This window comes from Batrachochytrium dendrobatidis, assembly GCF_000203795.2.
Source record: "Batrachochytrium dendrobatidis JAM81 unplaced genomic scaffold BATDEscaffold_12, whole genome shotgun sequence".
NCBI classification, from domain to species: Eukaryota; Fungi; Chytridiomycota; class Chytridiomycetes; order Rhizophydiales; genus Batrachochytrium; species Batrachochytrium dendrobatidis.
This window is the reverse complement of record NW_006281110.1, coordinates 266,739-281,702: the sequence shown is the minus strand read 5'-3', so window position 1 is coordinate 281,702 and position 14,964 is coordinate 266,739. Positions and strand designations below refer to the sequence as shown.

General features: G+C 40.4%; 4 protein-coding genes across 4 annotated transcripts; all 4 read left to right on the top strand.

Moving 5' to 3' along the window:
- Window positions 1-159: 159 nt before the first annotated feature.
- On the top strand, window positions 160-3,733 carry BATDEDRAFT_27140 (uncharacterized protein; the record flags this gene model as incomplete). The annotated part of the gene is made up of 2 exons (XM_006681326.1): window positions 160-931; window positions 1,044-3,733. 2 exons carry the CDS (start codon window positions 160-162, stop codon window positions 3,731-3,733), a joined length of 3,462 nt encoding a protein of 1,153 aa, XP_006681389.1.
- A 1,075-nt stretch (window positions 3,734-4,808) lies between these two features.
- Window positions 4,809-5,771, top strand: BATDEDRAFT_27139 (uncharacterized protein; the record flags this gene model as incomplete). The annotated part of the gene is made up of 3 exons (XM_006681325.1): window positions 4,809-4,982; window positions 5,081-5,253; window positions 5,336-5,771. 3 exons carry the CDS (start codon window positions 4,809-4,811, stop codon window positions 5,769-5,771), a joined length of 783 nt encoding a protein of 260 aa, XP_006681388.1.
- Window positions 5,772-5,905: 134 nt separating this feature from the next.
- Window positions 5,906-8,142, top strand: BATDEDRAFT_37336 (uncharacterized protein). The gene is made up of 6 exons (XM_006681408.1): window positions 5,906-6,070; window positions 6,498-6,678; window positions 6,746-6,845; window positions 6,958-7,148; window positions 7,260-7,702; window positions 7,812-8,142. Exons 1-6 carry the CDS (start codon window positions 5,981-5,983, stop codon window positions 8,091-8,093), a joined length of 1,287 nt encoding a protein of 428 aa, XP_006681471.1. The 5' UTR covers window positions 5,906-5,980; the 3' UTR covers window positions 8,094-8,142.
- A 5,501-nt stretch (window positions 8,143-13,643) lies between these two features.
- BATDEDRAFT_4450 (uncharacterized protein) lies at window positions 13,644-14,420 on the top strand (the record flags this gene model as incomplete). Its single annotated transcript, XM_006681247.2, has 3 exons — window positions 13,644-13,826; window positions 13,928-14,241; window positions 14,312-14,420. Coding segments are annotated over 3 exons (606 nt in total), but the record flags the coding sequence as incomplete, so codon positions are not given.
- Between the last annotated feature and the right edge of the window lie 544 nt (window positions 14,421-14,964).

Genomic DNA, 14,964 nt, shown 5'->3' with positions numbered 1-14,964 from the left:
TTACCGTCCATCTTTTGGTAGTAGCAATCGCAACATATTCATGTCACGACTGTAGTGTTTAGAAAAACAGAATCGATGACATTTAAAGACTTCAAGTCTGTAGATATGCCAGTTTGGGGTTTCCAATAAACACTCGATTCAATCTTTAATATTTCCAATATGCAGTCCATTGGACAAGTTTTCAACCCAAAGCAGCTCCAGCAAGATCCAATTCAACATGAATCTGTAGCTAGGTTTGATGTAGTGCTTGCTGGTACTGTATCAGCACATATCCCAGTATCTTGCGACAGCTCGCCAGATCTTTTTGGATTCACAACCGGACAGAAATCCATCTGCCATAGCGAAAACAGTCATTCCCATAGTCGGCCTGCTGAGCCTGTTATTGGGTTGATTGCTGGTGAGCGACTCTTTCAGAGTCGATTATCCGTTGCACTACAGCCTGACCAGATAATTTCATTGAAAGATTACTCAAACCCAAAGGAGCAGATTGTATGTATCAAATTTGGTCACAAGCAGCTGCCATTACGGATTTTTGTGGCCTCGAAATCTATCCTAAGTGTCTGGACATGCGATAATCAGTCTGGCTCGACATATACACCCAGTAACCTTCAATTTTCATCTAATAATGCCCGTATTTCAGATATGCCCGTTCCAGATACACCGCCATTGCTTAATAGCATGGTAGGGTTTCAAAAAATTGTTCGATCTGATTTTCCAGACACAATCAATGGTATCAGTGTGCACCAAAGCGACAATTTTGTTGCTGCTCATCTCCACGATTCTATCATGGTTGTGGCTGTTTCTACTGGGGCTGCTGTTGAGTTGCAAGGCCATTTGGCACGCATAACAGCATGCCAATTCTTCAATCACACTGCCAATCCAGCTGCCAAAGATTGGTTGCTTAGTGTTTCAGAGGATAGAACGTTTAAAAGTATGTATCAATCCAGATGTATGCTGGCATCTGTCACTCATGCTTGAAAATGGTTAAAATACACGCTAAACGAGTTTTTGTTTCTCTTGTTGGTGATGGATTAAATCTAAAGTATGGAATTATAGTTCATTGGAGTGCCTTTATAGCTCGTCAATTGTATGCTCTAGCCCACTTACATGCATATCGTTTGATCTTGTAAAACCAATTTTTGCAATTGGTTCTGAGGACTCCATCATTCGATTTTATGATCCTACGCTGCATGCATCGAGCGTATCATGTGAACCACGATTAGTGAAATCTATTGATCTGGACGCACTATGTCGAAAATGGTATATCCATAATACCCTTCCCAGCATCACTGTACCTAAAAAATACACGAGATCAGATGGTGTGCCTATTGTGAGCAGTCTTCCATCTTGGCGCCGTACTGTTGATCAGCGCAATGAGACTATTATCACTGGAACGGCCGCTGCTGCTGAAGAAGATTGTATTGGATTGGATTCAAACAGTGATGTTAAGCATACATTATGTATTTTGAATATGTTTTATGGACCACCTATCCCATCTACAACCCCTCATCTTCCATTCACATCCCGCGTTTTTGTTGCATGTCCGAGTCTCATTGCAGTTCTGGATGCCAATAGCTACGGTATTCTGCATATTGTTAATTTTAATAGTTCTCAGCTAAATATGGAATTGTATAAACATTCCAATAATGCGCTGGATTCAATGACAGATCAGCTTGGGTTATTAAACGTTAAAACCGACACGACACTACGTAAAACAGCTGCTCAAACCATTCAAATGGCACGATCAATCTCATTTTCACATTGTGCTGGAATGCGGCATTGTACATTTGCAGCCATTACTCATGCAATGAGTGGCCAGATAACTCTTCTTTGCATCCATGAAATCCACAAACAGCGTTTGAATTTGTCTTTGGCTAGCAATGTGTCAGATATGTCGCTGCAGGATATTGTCATTGGAGCAATTCGAAAGCATGTCGCAGGTGATAAATGGGTTGACAATATTTATCAGGATTGTATGCGAGAATTGGCTTTTCAAGGCATCCACAATTTGAATCAGCTATCAATACGTTTTGGGAATGATGACTCACTTGTCAACAATACACTGTTTTTGCCCATGTATGTAAACAAAGAGTTGTCAATGTCGATCAAGTCTAATCACATCAAAGAACGGTCGTTTATCAAAGATACCGAGTTTTTTTTGCGACTTCCAAGACTGGGTGGTATGGCTAATGATAATTGTGCGCATTCTACGGTAAAAAGCGCTAGCAGCACTTTAAAGACAGGCACCAAAACATCACGCTCGCTAAAGAACAAAAGTAGTACCAATGTCATTATTGATAAACCAGTAACATTCAGATCTACAATTAAATCATCTGGCTACACGCAGGCTCCTAAAGCTACCAAATTATTTTCAGGATTGGATGCTTCATTTTCTAAACCTTTAAAATCCAAAGTAAGCAATAGTAATCTTTCGAGTGAAGCTTCATTGTTTGTGGGTGCCAAGTACCCAGTCAATGGAAATCCATTGACTGAGATCAAGCAACTTTCTATTCCAACTATACCGCATACATCTAGCATTTCATGTATCCGATATCATCCATCTGGTCGGTTTCTTGCCACTGGAAGTGCTGATAAATGTGCAAGATTTTATAGATTGACTACAACCAAATCAAGCGGACAGTCCAGCTCTGTATCACGCGATTTCCATGGTCACAACAGCTGTGTTACAGATATTGCATGGCGTCTAAATCCAATCAAGGATGTTGGTCATGTATTGTTGACCAGCTCGTTAGATGGAATGGTGAGATTGTGGGGAACAGACAGATCCGATCCAGTATTGTCGATTTCTTGTCTTGCTACGGTATCCACTGCGTCAGCCTTGTCAGTAAATGTTCGAAAGACATCAGTTTTGAAAACAGCCACATTACAATTGAATCAAAAATCTCAACCAAAGAAAACCGTATTTTCCAAACCAGCAATGAATACTTGTTCTGCATCTGGTGGATCGGATTCGGGAACATTGACGGTTTGGCCCATTCATGCTCGATTTTTCCATCGTGACCAGTATCTTGTTACCACTGCTGGTTCAGATATACAGTTTCGAACATATACCATTCAACATGCTGATCCAGCAAAGTTTCCCAGTCGAATTTCTACAAAATCGATCCTACCACCCCGTCCATCCACAGCAGAAGCATCACATAGACAAACACGACTAGTTATGCGATTAGAGTCTGACGCACAAACAGTAACTGCATTGGCGTGTCTCAACACCAACTTGTCGCAATACATTGTATCTGCAACGTCTGATCGGTGGTTGCATTTATGGGATGCAGAAACATCTCAACCCGTGCTGACGTGGAAAGATGCGCATATACGACCAGTGAATTGTATTTGCTTGGGAGAGACGCTTGAAGGTGTCGCGACTGGATTTGAAAAACTATTTGTATCCACGAGTATAGGCGATGGGATTAAGATATGGGATATTCGATGCGAATCTACAGGATCATCATCCATTCATCCTGTTTTACAGTTTAATGGCCATGTCAATAGGTTTACAGGTGTGCGGTGCAGCGTATCACCCTGTGGATTATATATTGCCACTGGGAGTGAAGATAATCATGCATACATGTATGATATTCGAATGGGTAGATTGGTAGGAAAGACACGAGGAAATCATGGTGCAGTTGTGACAGATGTTGCATTTCATCCAACTATTCGAGAAATGGCAACTGCATGTCAGGACGGACGAGTAAAGTTTTTCAAAGATTGATGTAAAACTAGCATCATCAGGACACATCCAGCCAATGAAATAGTGTCCAAAGGTATGGCGCAGCAGTGTAAATTTATAAATTGACAAAATTTGCAATTTTAGCCGCCATGTTCATGTAAAATGAAATACTTTTATGTATTTGTCTTGCAATGACTGTTGTTTTTACCACAAACTGGTTTGAATGACATTCGATTTTCAAAACAAAACGTCCGTTACGGAAATGGTTATGTATTTTGACACTTGTTTAGTGGTTCATTTTACGCAGTATAACTAGATTCTTGAAAGTGGCAGCAGGCTCTGTAAGGTCAAATGTTTTCGACTGCAATACCAAAGCCATTCAGACTGTTCTGTTGGCTAGTGGTCTCGCAGTGTGAAAGTATGGGCTTGACAGAGCTTGAATGCTGCAGCAGATCTATACCCTTGACATGGAGTTGTCTACCGTTTTCATGGCAGAACACATGGGACATCTTGGGGATATAAATAGTTTGTCATTATGGCAAACAGCGATCTTTGAGAACAATTTATATCTGACTGTCGATGTTCAACAATCTGGCATGTTTTTTGCCAGGCTTTATTGTTCGATGGCAGTTTGGATTTCTCTCAGGTTCGCACACTTTGTACATTGTATTGCTAATATTCTATCATCGCCACGTTCACAGTGGAATACTTTATCTTGAATTGGCTTCAAATAAACTGGTTCAACATGTGTTGCTTTTTTACTAGCATTCTCAATTTTTTAGTAAACGTTTATTGTATGATACACAATCTTGAGATCCAGATATTGGATTGACCATTGTCCATACAGTTCATTGTTGTAATCTAAATCACAGATACATTCTAGTTCAAAAAACAAAGATTGCATGTCTTGGGAATGAGTACTGTTTTCATGCCAATTATTGAGATAAAACCAAACACAATCTTGTTTAGCAAACTGTCATTCCATGAGATTGGCATTCTTGTTTAGTGTTCATATGAATAGGACGGTAAACTGCTGCCATTTAGCTGTTTCTATCACGTGGGCTATGGGTTAACCTGATGGAATCTGTTTGGTCTTTTTTGACCAGCATCATCTAATATGTCCAGTGGATCTACGGGTGTGACATTGAGGAAGAATCAAAGAAAACATATAACAACAGTGGGTGAGGACTATTGCTGCTGGTGTAAGCGATGCTGCGAACCATTTCAACGACATGTTCATAGCAACACTCATCAAAAACAGATAGCAGAGCTTCTGGACAAACAAGCAACAGTGAGTTGATCCAGATAGATCCATATTCAAGAATGAACATGGATTCAATTTGGTTGTATATTTTCAGCGACTAATGAAATATATATTCGAGAGGTTAGCAATTGTCGGATATTTCGAAATGGATTAAGAAGCCTCAGTTACTCAGCCTTTCAATCATGAAATCTGAATGTCCAACTCAGAGCACTCATAATCAAAAAACACTAGAATGCATGTTTTGCAATCTTATTGTTCCAGTCAAGCAAGATCCTGAAAAAGAGTTTCAGATTGTAGGGTATGCAGATTGTTGGACAAGTACTGTTGTGCAGCTTACACCCTTGGTTTTTATGTATGCGGACTAATTTATTTAAACTTAGAAAGCATATTTTGCAGCACTTGTGTAGAAGCCAGCATATTTGGAACGTACATGAGTTTTTTCGTACCCACCGACTCAAGCCAGAATTAAAATCCACGTTCATTCTACGAGGCAAAGTATTTGAACAGTTCAAGACAGATGCTGCTAGGATCTTGCAAGCAGCCGTCAAAAAGCATGCCGCATCAATGACTGTTGAAAATGACACATCGTTTATTGGGCCACAATTGTCCAATCCATCCGCAGCTGTATTTGGCTCAGCTGCTGATCTGACACATTCAGAGAGTCGTAAACGAAAGCATTTTTCCACTGTTTCAAATCCAAGATCTGTAGATCGAGAACTGGGTCATGACTCTAGTTTACCGCTGTATTGTGTCAGTTTTGGGTCAGAATATCCAATCAAGAGACGAAAGCGTATTGTTATTGCCAAGAATATTTAGTAGATTTCCAACTCAACAGCAGTTACAAGATGTCAGCAATTCCAAGAATCACGTGAATTCAACTCACTTAATTTGCACTCCGATAAAACGAGATTTACTAGAAACGACCAGAAGTCTACGTTAGGCAGACCCAATCCACCTGCAAGACCTACAGCAGACTCTAGCCAGACTTTTTCAACAAGCGGTTTACAAACCACACTTTTTGTTTCATGAACTTTGCTCAACAACCCTCGCCCGCTCCGCAGCAGAAACCCCAACAACAACCTCCTCAAGGCCAGTTCAAACTCAAACAGCGCAAGGTAAGCCAGAAACAAACGAATCGCTGTTTCAATTTAATATTGTAGCTGAATTGCCATTCAATCAAGTGGTACAATAATAAATATATCGAGGGCAATATTCTTATCGACTTTGTTATCCATACGTGCTCTTGGTTTTATTTCGGTCCCAGTCTGGGCTGCCTTGAACCATAAAATCACAGTGGGTTATTGGTTACATTAAAGTTCTTACCGATTGTGTTGTCAGAGTCATGTCTGTTGAATGCGCTAGTATTGAATGTGTTGACCAATCTCGCTGGCACTTTTGTTACTGCAGGTCGATCTTGAATGCTCATGTATTTACCAGCAATCAAATGATGCAAATACCAAATTTATCCAGTCTTATTCTATTCTGTATCAAGTCTCCATTCACTCTGAATCACAGCCTAACTCTGACTTTCAATCATTCTAGCGTGAAGCTGTTCAAAAATATGAACCAGAAGTCTTTCGTGAGCAATTCTTGGCACTAATTCCAACAGAATCTACCGAGATTGATCATTATGCTGAAGTAATCGAGGCCAATGATGCTAAGCTTGATATCAAGCGATACGCCGAAGCCTTTTTTGAGCTTTTTTTAACCGGTGGTCTTGTTGGTATGACATTCGACTGAACTGTGCCAATTGATTGGATACAATTATTTATGTTTTACATGTATTTTAGCCCCTGGAGGTGTTATTGAATTGGGCGATCATCCTAATCCGTTCAGTATCTTTGCTGCCACAACTACCGCTGAAGTCAAAGCCAGAGCTAATATTTTAACGTGAGTTGGCATCATTGTTGCATATCTTGATCACGGCTTATTGCTGCGTGTTTCCAGGCTTGTCTAGAAAATGAGCTATTTGGGTTCCTAACAGTTAAAAACTCTAATTCAGCAAGCTCGCCCGTCGTCTAAAGTACATTCCACGAAAGCTGGAAGAAACTCTGTCACATTTATTGCAATATATTCACAAGTTTGGAGATGATGCAGACAAGCTTGCTACCAGTGTTGGTATCCTTACTGCCAATGGCACTCTTCCGCTGACTGTGCTCGGAAACACTGTCAAGGAACACATTGTCAATGATGGTTAGTGCGTTGATTAGCTACTAGTGTTTCAATATACTTTTTAAAAATGCTCAGATCAAGCCATTTGCTATGAATTAACAAGCTTTATCTTATGTATACCACTCTAAACAGGAAAAACTCTTCGATTTTTGACTATCGCTCTCGAAGCATACATTCAAGAACAGTCCATGGACCATCTTATTACTGCTATGCGCAAGTCTGGAATGGATGCCAAGATGCCCGAATTCTTCCCCGAATCCAAACGCAAAGATCGTGACATGGCTGAGCACTTTGAGAATGCCAAACTAAACAAAATTGCGGATTTTTTGGTCAAGCAGAAACAGGCAGTTGTCAAGGAAATGACCCGTCAAGGACTCAAGGATCTTTTTGCTGCCTCTCATACTGCAGATGCTGCAGCATCTGCCAAGATTGCGACGCATATTAAGCAACTAATGGCTGTCAACAAATGGAATGAGCAAGAAACAATGGCCATTGTTTGGGATGGATTAATGGATTCTGTTGATTGGAGCTCTAGAGGAGACCAAATTGAAACACTTGCCATCAAGACTGTTACGGTAAATACGGTTGATGTATTTAATATGCCGGTTTTCAGCCATGATTGTATTTAGGATGCTAACTACTGTTTCATACCGACTACGCTCTGGCCTATCTTTATTCGTGTAGCTATGGTCACCACTTCTTGTCCAGTTTTGTACCTCGCCAAAAACCGAGATTGCTCTTTTGACCAAGATACAAGTTTATTTCCATAACGAGTCGCGTCTGATGAAGCACTACCGTGCTGTGGTTCAGAACTTGTACAAGCACGACGTTGTTTCCGAGTCTGGCATTCTTTACTGGTTTGAAAAAGGTGTTGCACCTCAAGGAAAAACTGTTTTTCTCAAACAGATGGAACCTTTTGTCAATTGGCTAAAGGAGGCTGATGAGGATGATAGCGATGAAGAGTAGGATAGACTCTACTAGCTATACAAATCAAATAAACGGATTTGTTTTTGTTAGTTTTGTTTATTTTAGCACTATCTGACTGTTTCTAAATATCCTTTTTAAACTCGCAACGACAATGCATTCTGCTGCAAAAATAAGTTGAAATGCTAAAGCAAACGGTTAAAAATGGTTCATTCTTATTGATTCATCCACCGTACTAAACAAAGTGGTTCGTTATGTCCACATCGGATCCACCTTGCATCTAATAGAAAAGTTGAATCTCATCCAATACGTTTCAGCACATGGTCAATACATAACAATCTGTAGAGGCGAGGTCTTTGCATTTAAACCACTACTGAAGCCCTGATTGAGCATTTTTATTCAACTCTCTACTACTAAGCACTCGTGGAGGACGCGAGGGTCGACCTATTGTTTTGGCTACCTTTGGATATTTACTAGCAGAGGACTTGGCTCGTGCTGTCGTCATCCCATGACAAGGTAAAAATGGGTCAAGTATAGATCTCGAACTGGTTTTTACTGCGCTCTTCCAAGACAACCCACTTCTCGATGGACTATTTGATGGACTTTGTGTGGTGAGTTGATGACACGATGCACCCATTCGTAGAGTGTGCGAGGTCATGGTTTCTAAAACGCATGGGGTTATCATTTCAGCACACATTTTGCCATTCGATGATCCAGATGCCAACGAGTTTGCTTTAGCATCAACTTCTTTTTGATGTAGTACATCCTGTTTAGATTCGCCTTCAACTGTACCTTTCAGGTCCCCTTTGTTCGGCGTCATGGTTTCAACAGTTTTGACTTGTTTTGACTCTGTATCTGTTTCATCGTCATTAGGATTAAATATTAGCATGCGGCTTACTGATCTTGCCTGCAGCATATCCATTTCACAAACACGCTTTGCAATGGGCGTGTCGGTGCCAAGCATCGATTCGTTACTAGAGCTATAGGGTCCACTATGAATATCATCAGTATTCTGGTCGCATAGCTCCATGATCTTGCCTGCACTCGACGCAGCAGCACCAGATGGAGCAGGAATATTCACTGCAGTCATGTGTGTCAAAGTGGTTGAAAACCCAGACTGAAATTGACTGGTAAGAGCGGATGTCATGCCTTGATCGTGACCCAGTGTTAGATCAGACATCGGAGTAGCTACAAGTTGATGGGCTGACAACGACAAGGCTGCAGGTGTATGAGTTGGAGTCGGGGCAGTGTGCAAATAGGATACGGTAGATGTATTGGATGTACCAGAAAGATCATACACAAGACGAATCTTTGACATTGGTGTTTGTGGAGATGACCGACTTTCAGTCGCGTCCTCAACAATATCGCATGTGTAGGGTACATCTTGGAGGTTTGAAATTAGGCGGACGTCAGTACACTTTTTAGATATAGTTCCTTGAGTTTGAGTGATCTGATTCATATCAAAGATAGAATTGTGCGAGAGTAAAGGATGTGGATGAGATAAAATAGATTTTTGAGCAGTACGAGTGTACGAGTGGTCAGTATATGTCCGTTGAGCCATTTTTGAACCTGTTGTATTAATGCGCATGGGCGTTATAGCCAGAGTACTGCTCTCGTCAACAGCCTTGCTTGTAGTAAGATCATATAAATTTGGAGTAAGTATAGTTGATGCTTTCTCTGGCTTTAAACTTGAAAGAGGTTCGTCTATTGAGTGAGGCAAAATAATAGGCTTTGCTTCATCTAGAATTAGTGAGGGCGAGATGCCCGGCTTAGTGTGTGATTGTGATGGCAAAAAGAATTGACCAAGCGAATCTTTTAAAGAGATTTGAGTTGTGCCTTGAGCAGCAATCGAGGGTGAAATTAAAACATTGTCATCAGCAAGTACTTTCCGTGTGTTTACCAATAGTGGCTCTGGCATAGTCAGAGCATCACCAAGTTGCTGCAGATTGGACACTTGAATTGTTTGCATAGTAACTGGCATGGAAGGCGTGCAAGAATCTGTCAATATAAAGTTGAAATGAGTCAAATGTGAGTGCAGATCTTGAATCTCATCAACACATGAAAATTTGACTGTACCACTATCCATGTTTGTGCCATGGCTGTCTGCTATATTTCCAAAGTCAATGCATATAGGCTTAAACGCTTCACTTGAGCGTCCGGCATCAGTTTGATCAACCGAATCAGTAATTGTAATCTGCTCAAGACAATTGGGTCCTTCCTCATCATAGCAGTCTATATCCTCATGACGAGAAATCTCAAATGGTTCAAAAGGATCGATCAAGTGCCGAAGCTCTACTCGTTTCAGCTTCCCAATAATACCATCAATTACGCGAAAGTTTTGCTCATTAGCTGCCCATGCTAAATGCATTTTGGATTTGACGTGCTTCAAGTCAAAGCAAAGTTTATTTAACAAATACACATGTGTTAGTATTAAAAAACTTTCAAAATGCAAAAGTATAGCAACACATCAGACACTAGCACAACATAATGCTTACCACTTGAAACTGATCATACTTGACATTGCAGTTTTCACAGAAACCAGGACGGGTATAAAACATCATGCCAACAAGACGAGGACGACTGGTAGTGGAATACTGTTGAGGAGCCGAGGCTTTATGCTGTGGTTGAGATGGCTGATTGTTTGAAACTACTCGCTGCTTTAATGGAGATGATGGTTGTTTGGAGGTACCGCCTTGCACTTTTTCATGATTTAATACACGTAGGCCGAGTCGAGCAATCCGGGGATCATTATGTAGGTTTTGTTTATTTGCAAGGTTGGCCACTGAGCCTGATATAAGCCCAGATGCAATGGAAGCAGCAACAGCATCAAAGGGCGATCGTGTGTTGTCGGCATCTCGTCGAATGCTCTGCTTTCCTTCCAACACGGTACCAGTATATATTGCATCGTCTTCTTTACATTTTTCATCATCGTTCTTATTGGATTCATCATCAACAGAGTTGCGTGCAGACGATGATCTTCTAGCTATAAACACGGATTTGCTAGAGGGTCGATCAAAGTGAATAATAGGCCAAGGTGGAGACTCTGGATCGAATTGCTCAGGAAATTCATGTGCAACGACAGGCCGATACTGATCGAATAAATCCTCGACTAAAACAAATGGTCCCTTGAAAGGTTTAAACATCACTTTGGGTTTATCGGTATTTCCACGAGTAGAAACACCGTACATTTTTTCTTTATGAAGTACATCAGCGAGACCACCGCCTAAAAGTACTTCTGGGAGTAGAAACGTGATGATGGCATTGAGTTTGGAGAATGGCCACACTTTTGTACCTAGTTTACGAGCTCTTTGAACTGGATCCTGCATGGTACTCTTCTTTCCTAAAAGTAGCTGACTTTTTGTATTTTTTGCCAAGCCTCCTGGTGACTGATTTGAAAGCGATTCCACGATACTTGCTTCGTTGACCGTGACCAGATGTGTGACAGAAGTGCTCAAGAATGATACAATATTCTATAGAATGAAAGATATGATGCATTAAGCATGGTGAATAGAGCTGACCCATATACTTTGAAAACATGACATCATACAACTTACAGCACCAAGAGCCTTGATCTGTTTGGATACACGACTGGCAAGTCGAGGTTCAAACCCGTCAAGATAAAATGAAAATGTTTTGAATCGAGCTCTCCAAGCGGCAATCTTGTTTTGTGATGGACCTTGAAATTTAGTAGCCGATCGTTGCAATGCGACGGAACTATCAAGAGGCTGTTTTTGGTTTGACTGGGCGAGTAAAGAATGGCTGTTGGATATATGCGCAGTTGAATTTAAATTAGACGGTGCATGGGTAGAAGGGGTAGCAGATAAGCGGGGTTTTGTAGATCGTAGCGAGGATTTAGAAAGTTGTGCATTAGTGATGTTGGCTAGCATGGAACCACCACGCAGAGTGCAAGGAGTAAGATGGGTAGATTCAGTACCAACGCCAGACGTAGTATTTGAGTTTAGTGTATTAGCAGGAGTACGCGGAGTAGCAAATATAGGCGGTTGAAGAGATTTTATTGCGGTGGTTGGCAGTGGTGCCAAAGATGGATGCGAATCGGACACGAGCCGTCGTTTCTTTGGCGCGAGTGATTCTCCAGTTACAGACAGCGATGCCATATTAGAATACTCACAAATCTGGTGAGTAAAACGATCAGTTTTACTATTTGAGTCAGTTTCATGACTCAGTCCGAATGTAGGTGAATGCGGACCATTTCCAGATCTGTTTAATGGTGTTTGTGGAGGTCTGATTCTTGTGCTGGTAAGTTGAGTTTTTTCACTGGTATTTATGCTTGTAAATATAGAGCTAGAACGTTTGACTCCTATCAAAGTAGAAGGTGTAGCAGATAGTGGTATTTTATGTATGTGTTTTATAGAAGATGCAGCAGTACTGAGTGATGCAGCATGTCCGGATTTTTTCACGGGAGTTGATGCAGTCTCCATCAATGCCAAAGGAGAATGAATAGCAGGATCAAAGGAACGACATGAAGATACTGAGAAAGCAGTTGGAGTTTTTGTATTGGGTTGAACAGGAGATGACAACATAGAGTTTGTGGGAGAGTGACATTGGCTTGTATCTTTATTACTAGTTGCAGTGTCCAAGATGGTTGCAATGTTCGTAGTAGAAGCGTCTAGTGCTGCAATGTTGTCACTGTTCAAATCCATTCTCCTGGAAACAATATCAAATCCACTGCCTGGAGTGGATTCAGCATTCAGATGTTGCGAGAGAGCAGGACTGCATGGACTAGGCTGCATCTGTGAATATAGGTCGGCTGTAGGAGTTCCAGACACTGAACTTGCAAACATGGACATGCGATAGTGATTGTTATTCATGACACAATGAGATGGCACACTAGATTCACATTTCAGTTAGCAACACTCAATCACTAGTAATAACACAGACTTTCATACCTTGCACCAGCTCGCTTGTTGCTGCTCATTTGTTTCAAGGTAAAGTGAATTCAACTCGACGCGACGGGTTGGTCGTATAAAAGCGTCTGTCATGAACTGACAATCAAGTGTTGATCAAGTGTTGGTTTCAGCCTATATTTATCGTATTCATTTAAAACCAACAATCAATTAAGTTTAATGAAAACTGACTGTTATGCATTTTAGCATTCTTTAGTGTTGCACTTTACATGAATACAATTGCATTTCAACTCGTTATCAAAACCCAAATTTTAAAAAAATTCCTTTCATTGCAATGACATTATTTCTACGACCGTTGTTGCGATTTAAAACTAGACCACTGCAATGGTCGACATTTAAATACTTTCCTTTCAAGTCATACTCTCAATTAAATTCACTTGACATGGTTCAGCCTCCAAAAGTAGAACCTCATCATCTGCCGCTTGGAATAGCTATTATTGCTGGTTTGGGTTTATTCATTGGCTTCAATATCAATCTGATTGCATCTACAAAAAACTACGATGGCCCACCAATCCTTAATCATGCTGCTTTCTGCAGTGCTCCTGTTATTTCTACTGCTTCCGAGTCTGCTGACACTTGTAGAGTTCGCATCAGCACCGATGCTGCACGCTGTTTGCCTTTAAATGCTGGCATTGTTCATGTCATTGTCAATGATGACTCGTGTCAGATCGCACGACCTTACACTCCAATCTCCTACGATAGTAATCATATCGAGCTATTGGTTCGTAGATATGAGACAGGCACTGTTAGTAAGCATATTCACTCGTTAAACGAAGGCGATACTCTTCGTATTCGTGGACCATTGGAGTCATTTCCTTACAAAATCAACTGTGTCAAGCATGTTAGTATGGTAAATTATAGCTTGACATAGTGTTTGATCTTACCTCTAAATGTATGATATGATACGATTAGTCATGATTAACCTTTTATGGGCATCTGCATAATTTCCAGATTGCTGGTGGAACAGGCATTGCTCCAATGTACCAACTCATGACTAAAATTCTTAGTAGTCCCAATGACAAAACTTCCATTCAGTTGATCTATGCCAGTAAGGACAACCAAAATATTCTTCTTAAAAAGGAACTGGACCAGTTGCTCAAGTCATATCCTGATCAACTGAGAATTAAATATTTGGTGGATCGTGCAAATGAACCACTCACACCCGATGTACAAGTTGGATTTATGGATGAAAAACAACTTGAAACTGTTTTACCTCACACAAATACAAAATATCCCTTCAAGATTCTCGTTTGCGGTCCTGATGGGTAGGTTTATTAGTCTGTATGATATACTATTGTAGTTTTGGTAATTTGACGTGTATTGCTGGTTTATTAGGATGATTCGCAGTATTGCTGGGCCTAAACTATCCGAGGAAAAACAAGGACCAGTTGGGGGAATTTTAAAGCATATGGGATACAATGATACTCAAGTATTCAAACTGTAAAATTGCATATACTGCTGGTATGGCATTAGTAACAATCACATTATGACAATTATAATTGACCGTTTAAATCAGTTATGATCAATATACAACCGCATTCACGTAAAATACAATACTTTGTCTTGCGGTGATTGCTTCTTGACATGAACAATATTTACAGATTTGTTATGTTTTCCTATTAGACATCGACTACCTATATCCATTGTAATTCAGATATTGGTTTGATTGTTTTGTTGATACAATTCTACAGATACGTTTGTGTTCAAGAGAACAATCTCAGCAATACAACTCTACATGACAATCACTGAATAATTTGTAGAAAAGGAAATCAAACAAATGTGATGTAAACACTTATCCAGTTATACAAAAATGAGCACAACAGTTAGTCAATTTTAAAAGACTTCAAGGACACAGTATTGTCCAATAAGCAGATATTAATCATTACACAAGACTGGCTGTTTATTAGACGCCTTGGTGTTTTATTTTACGTGAATATGACCAACAAAATTATATCTTGATGGTTATTGAAATTTGAGCATGACTAATG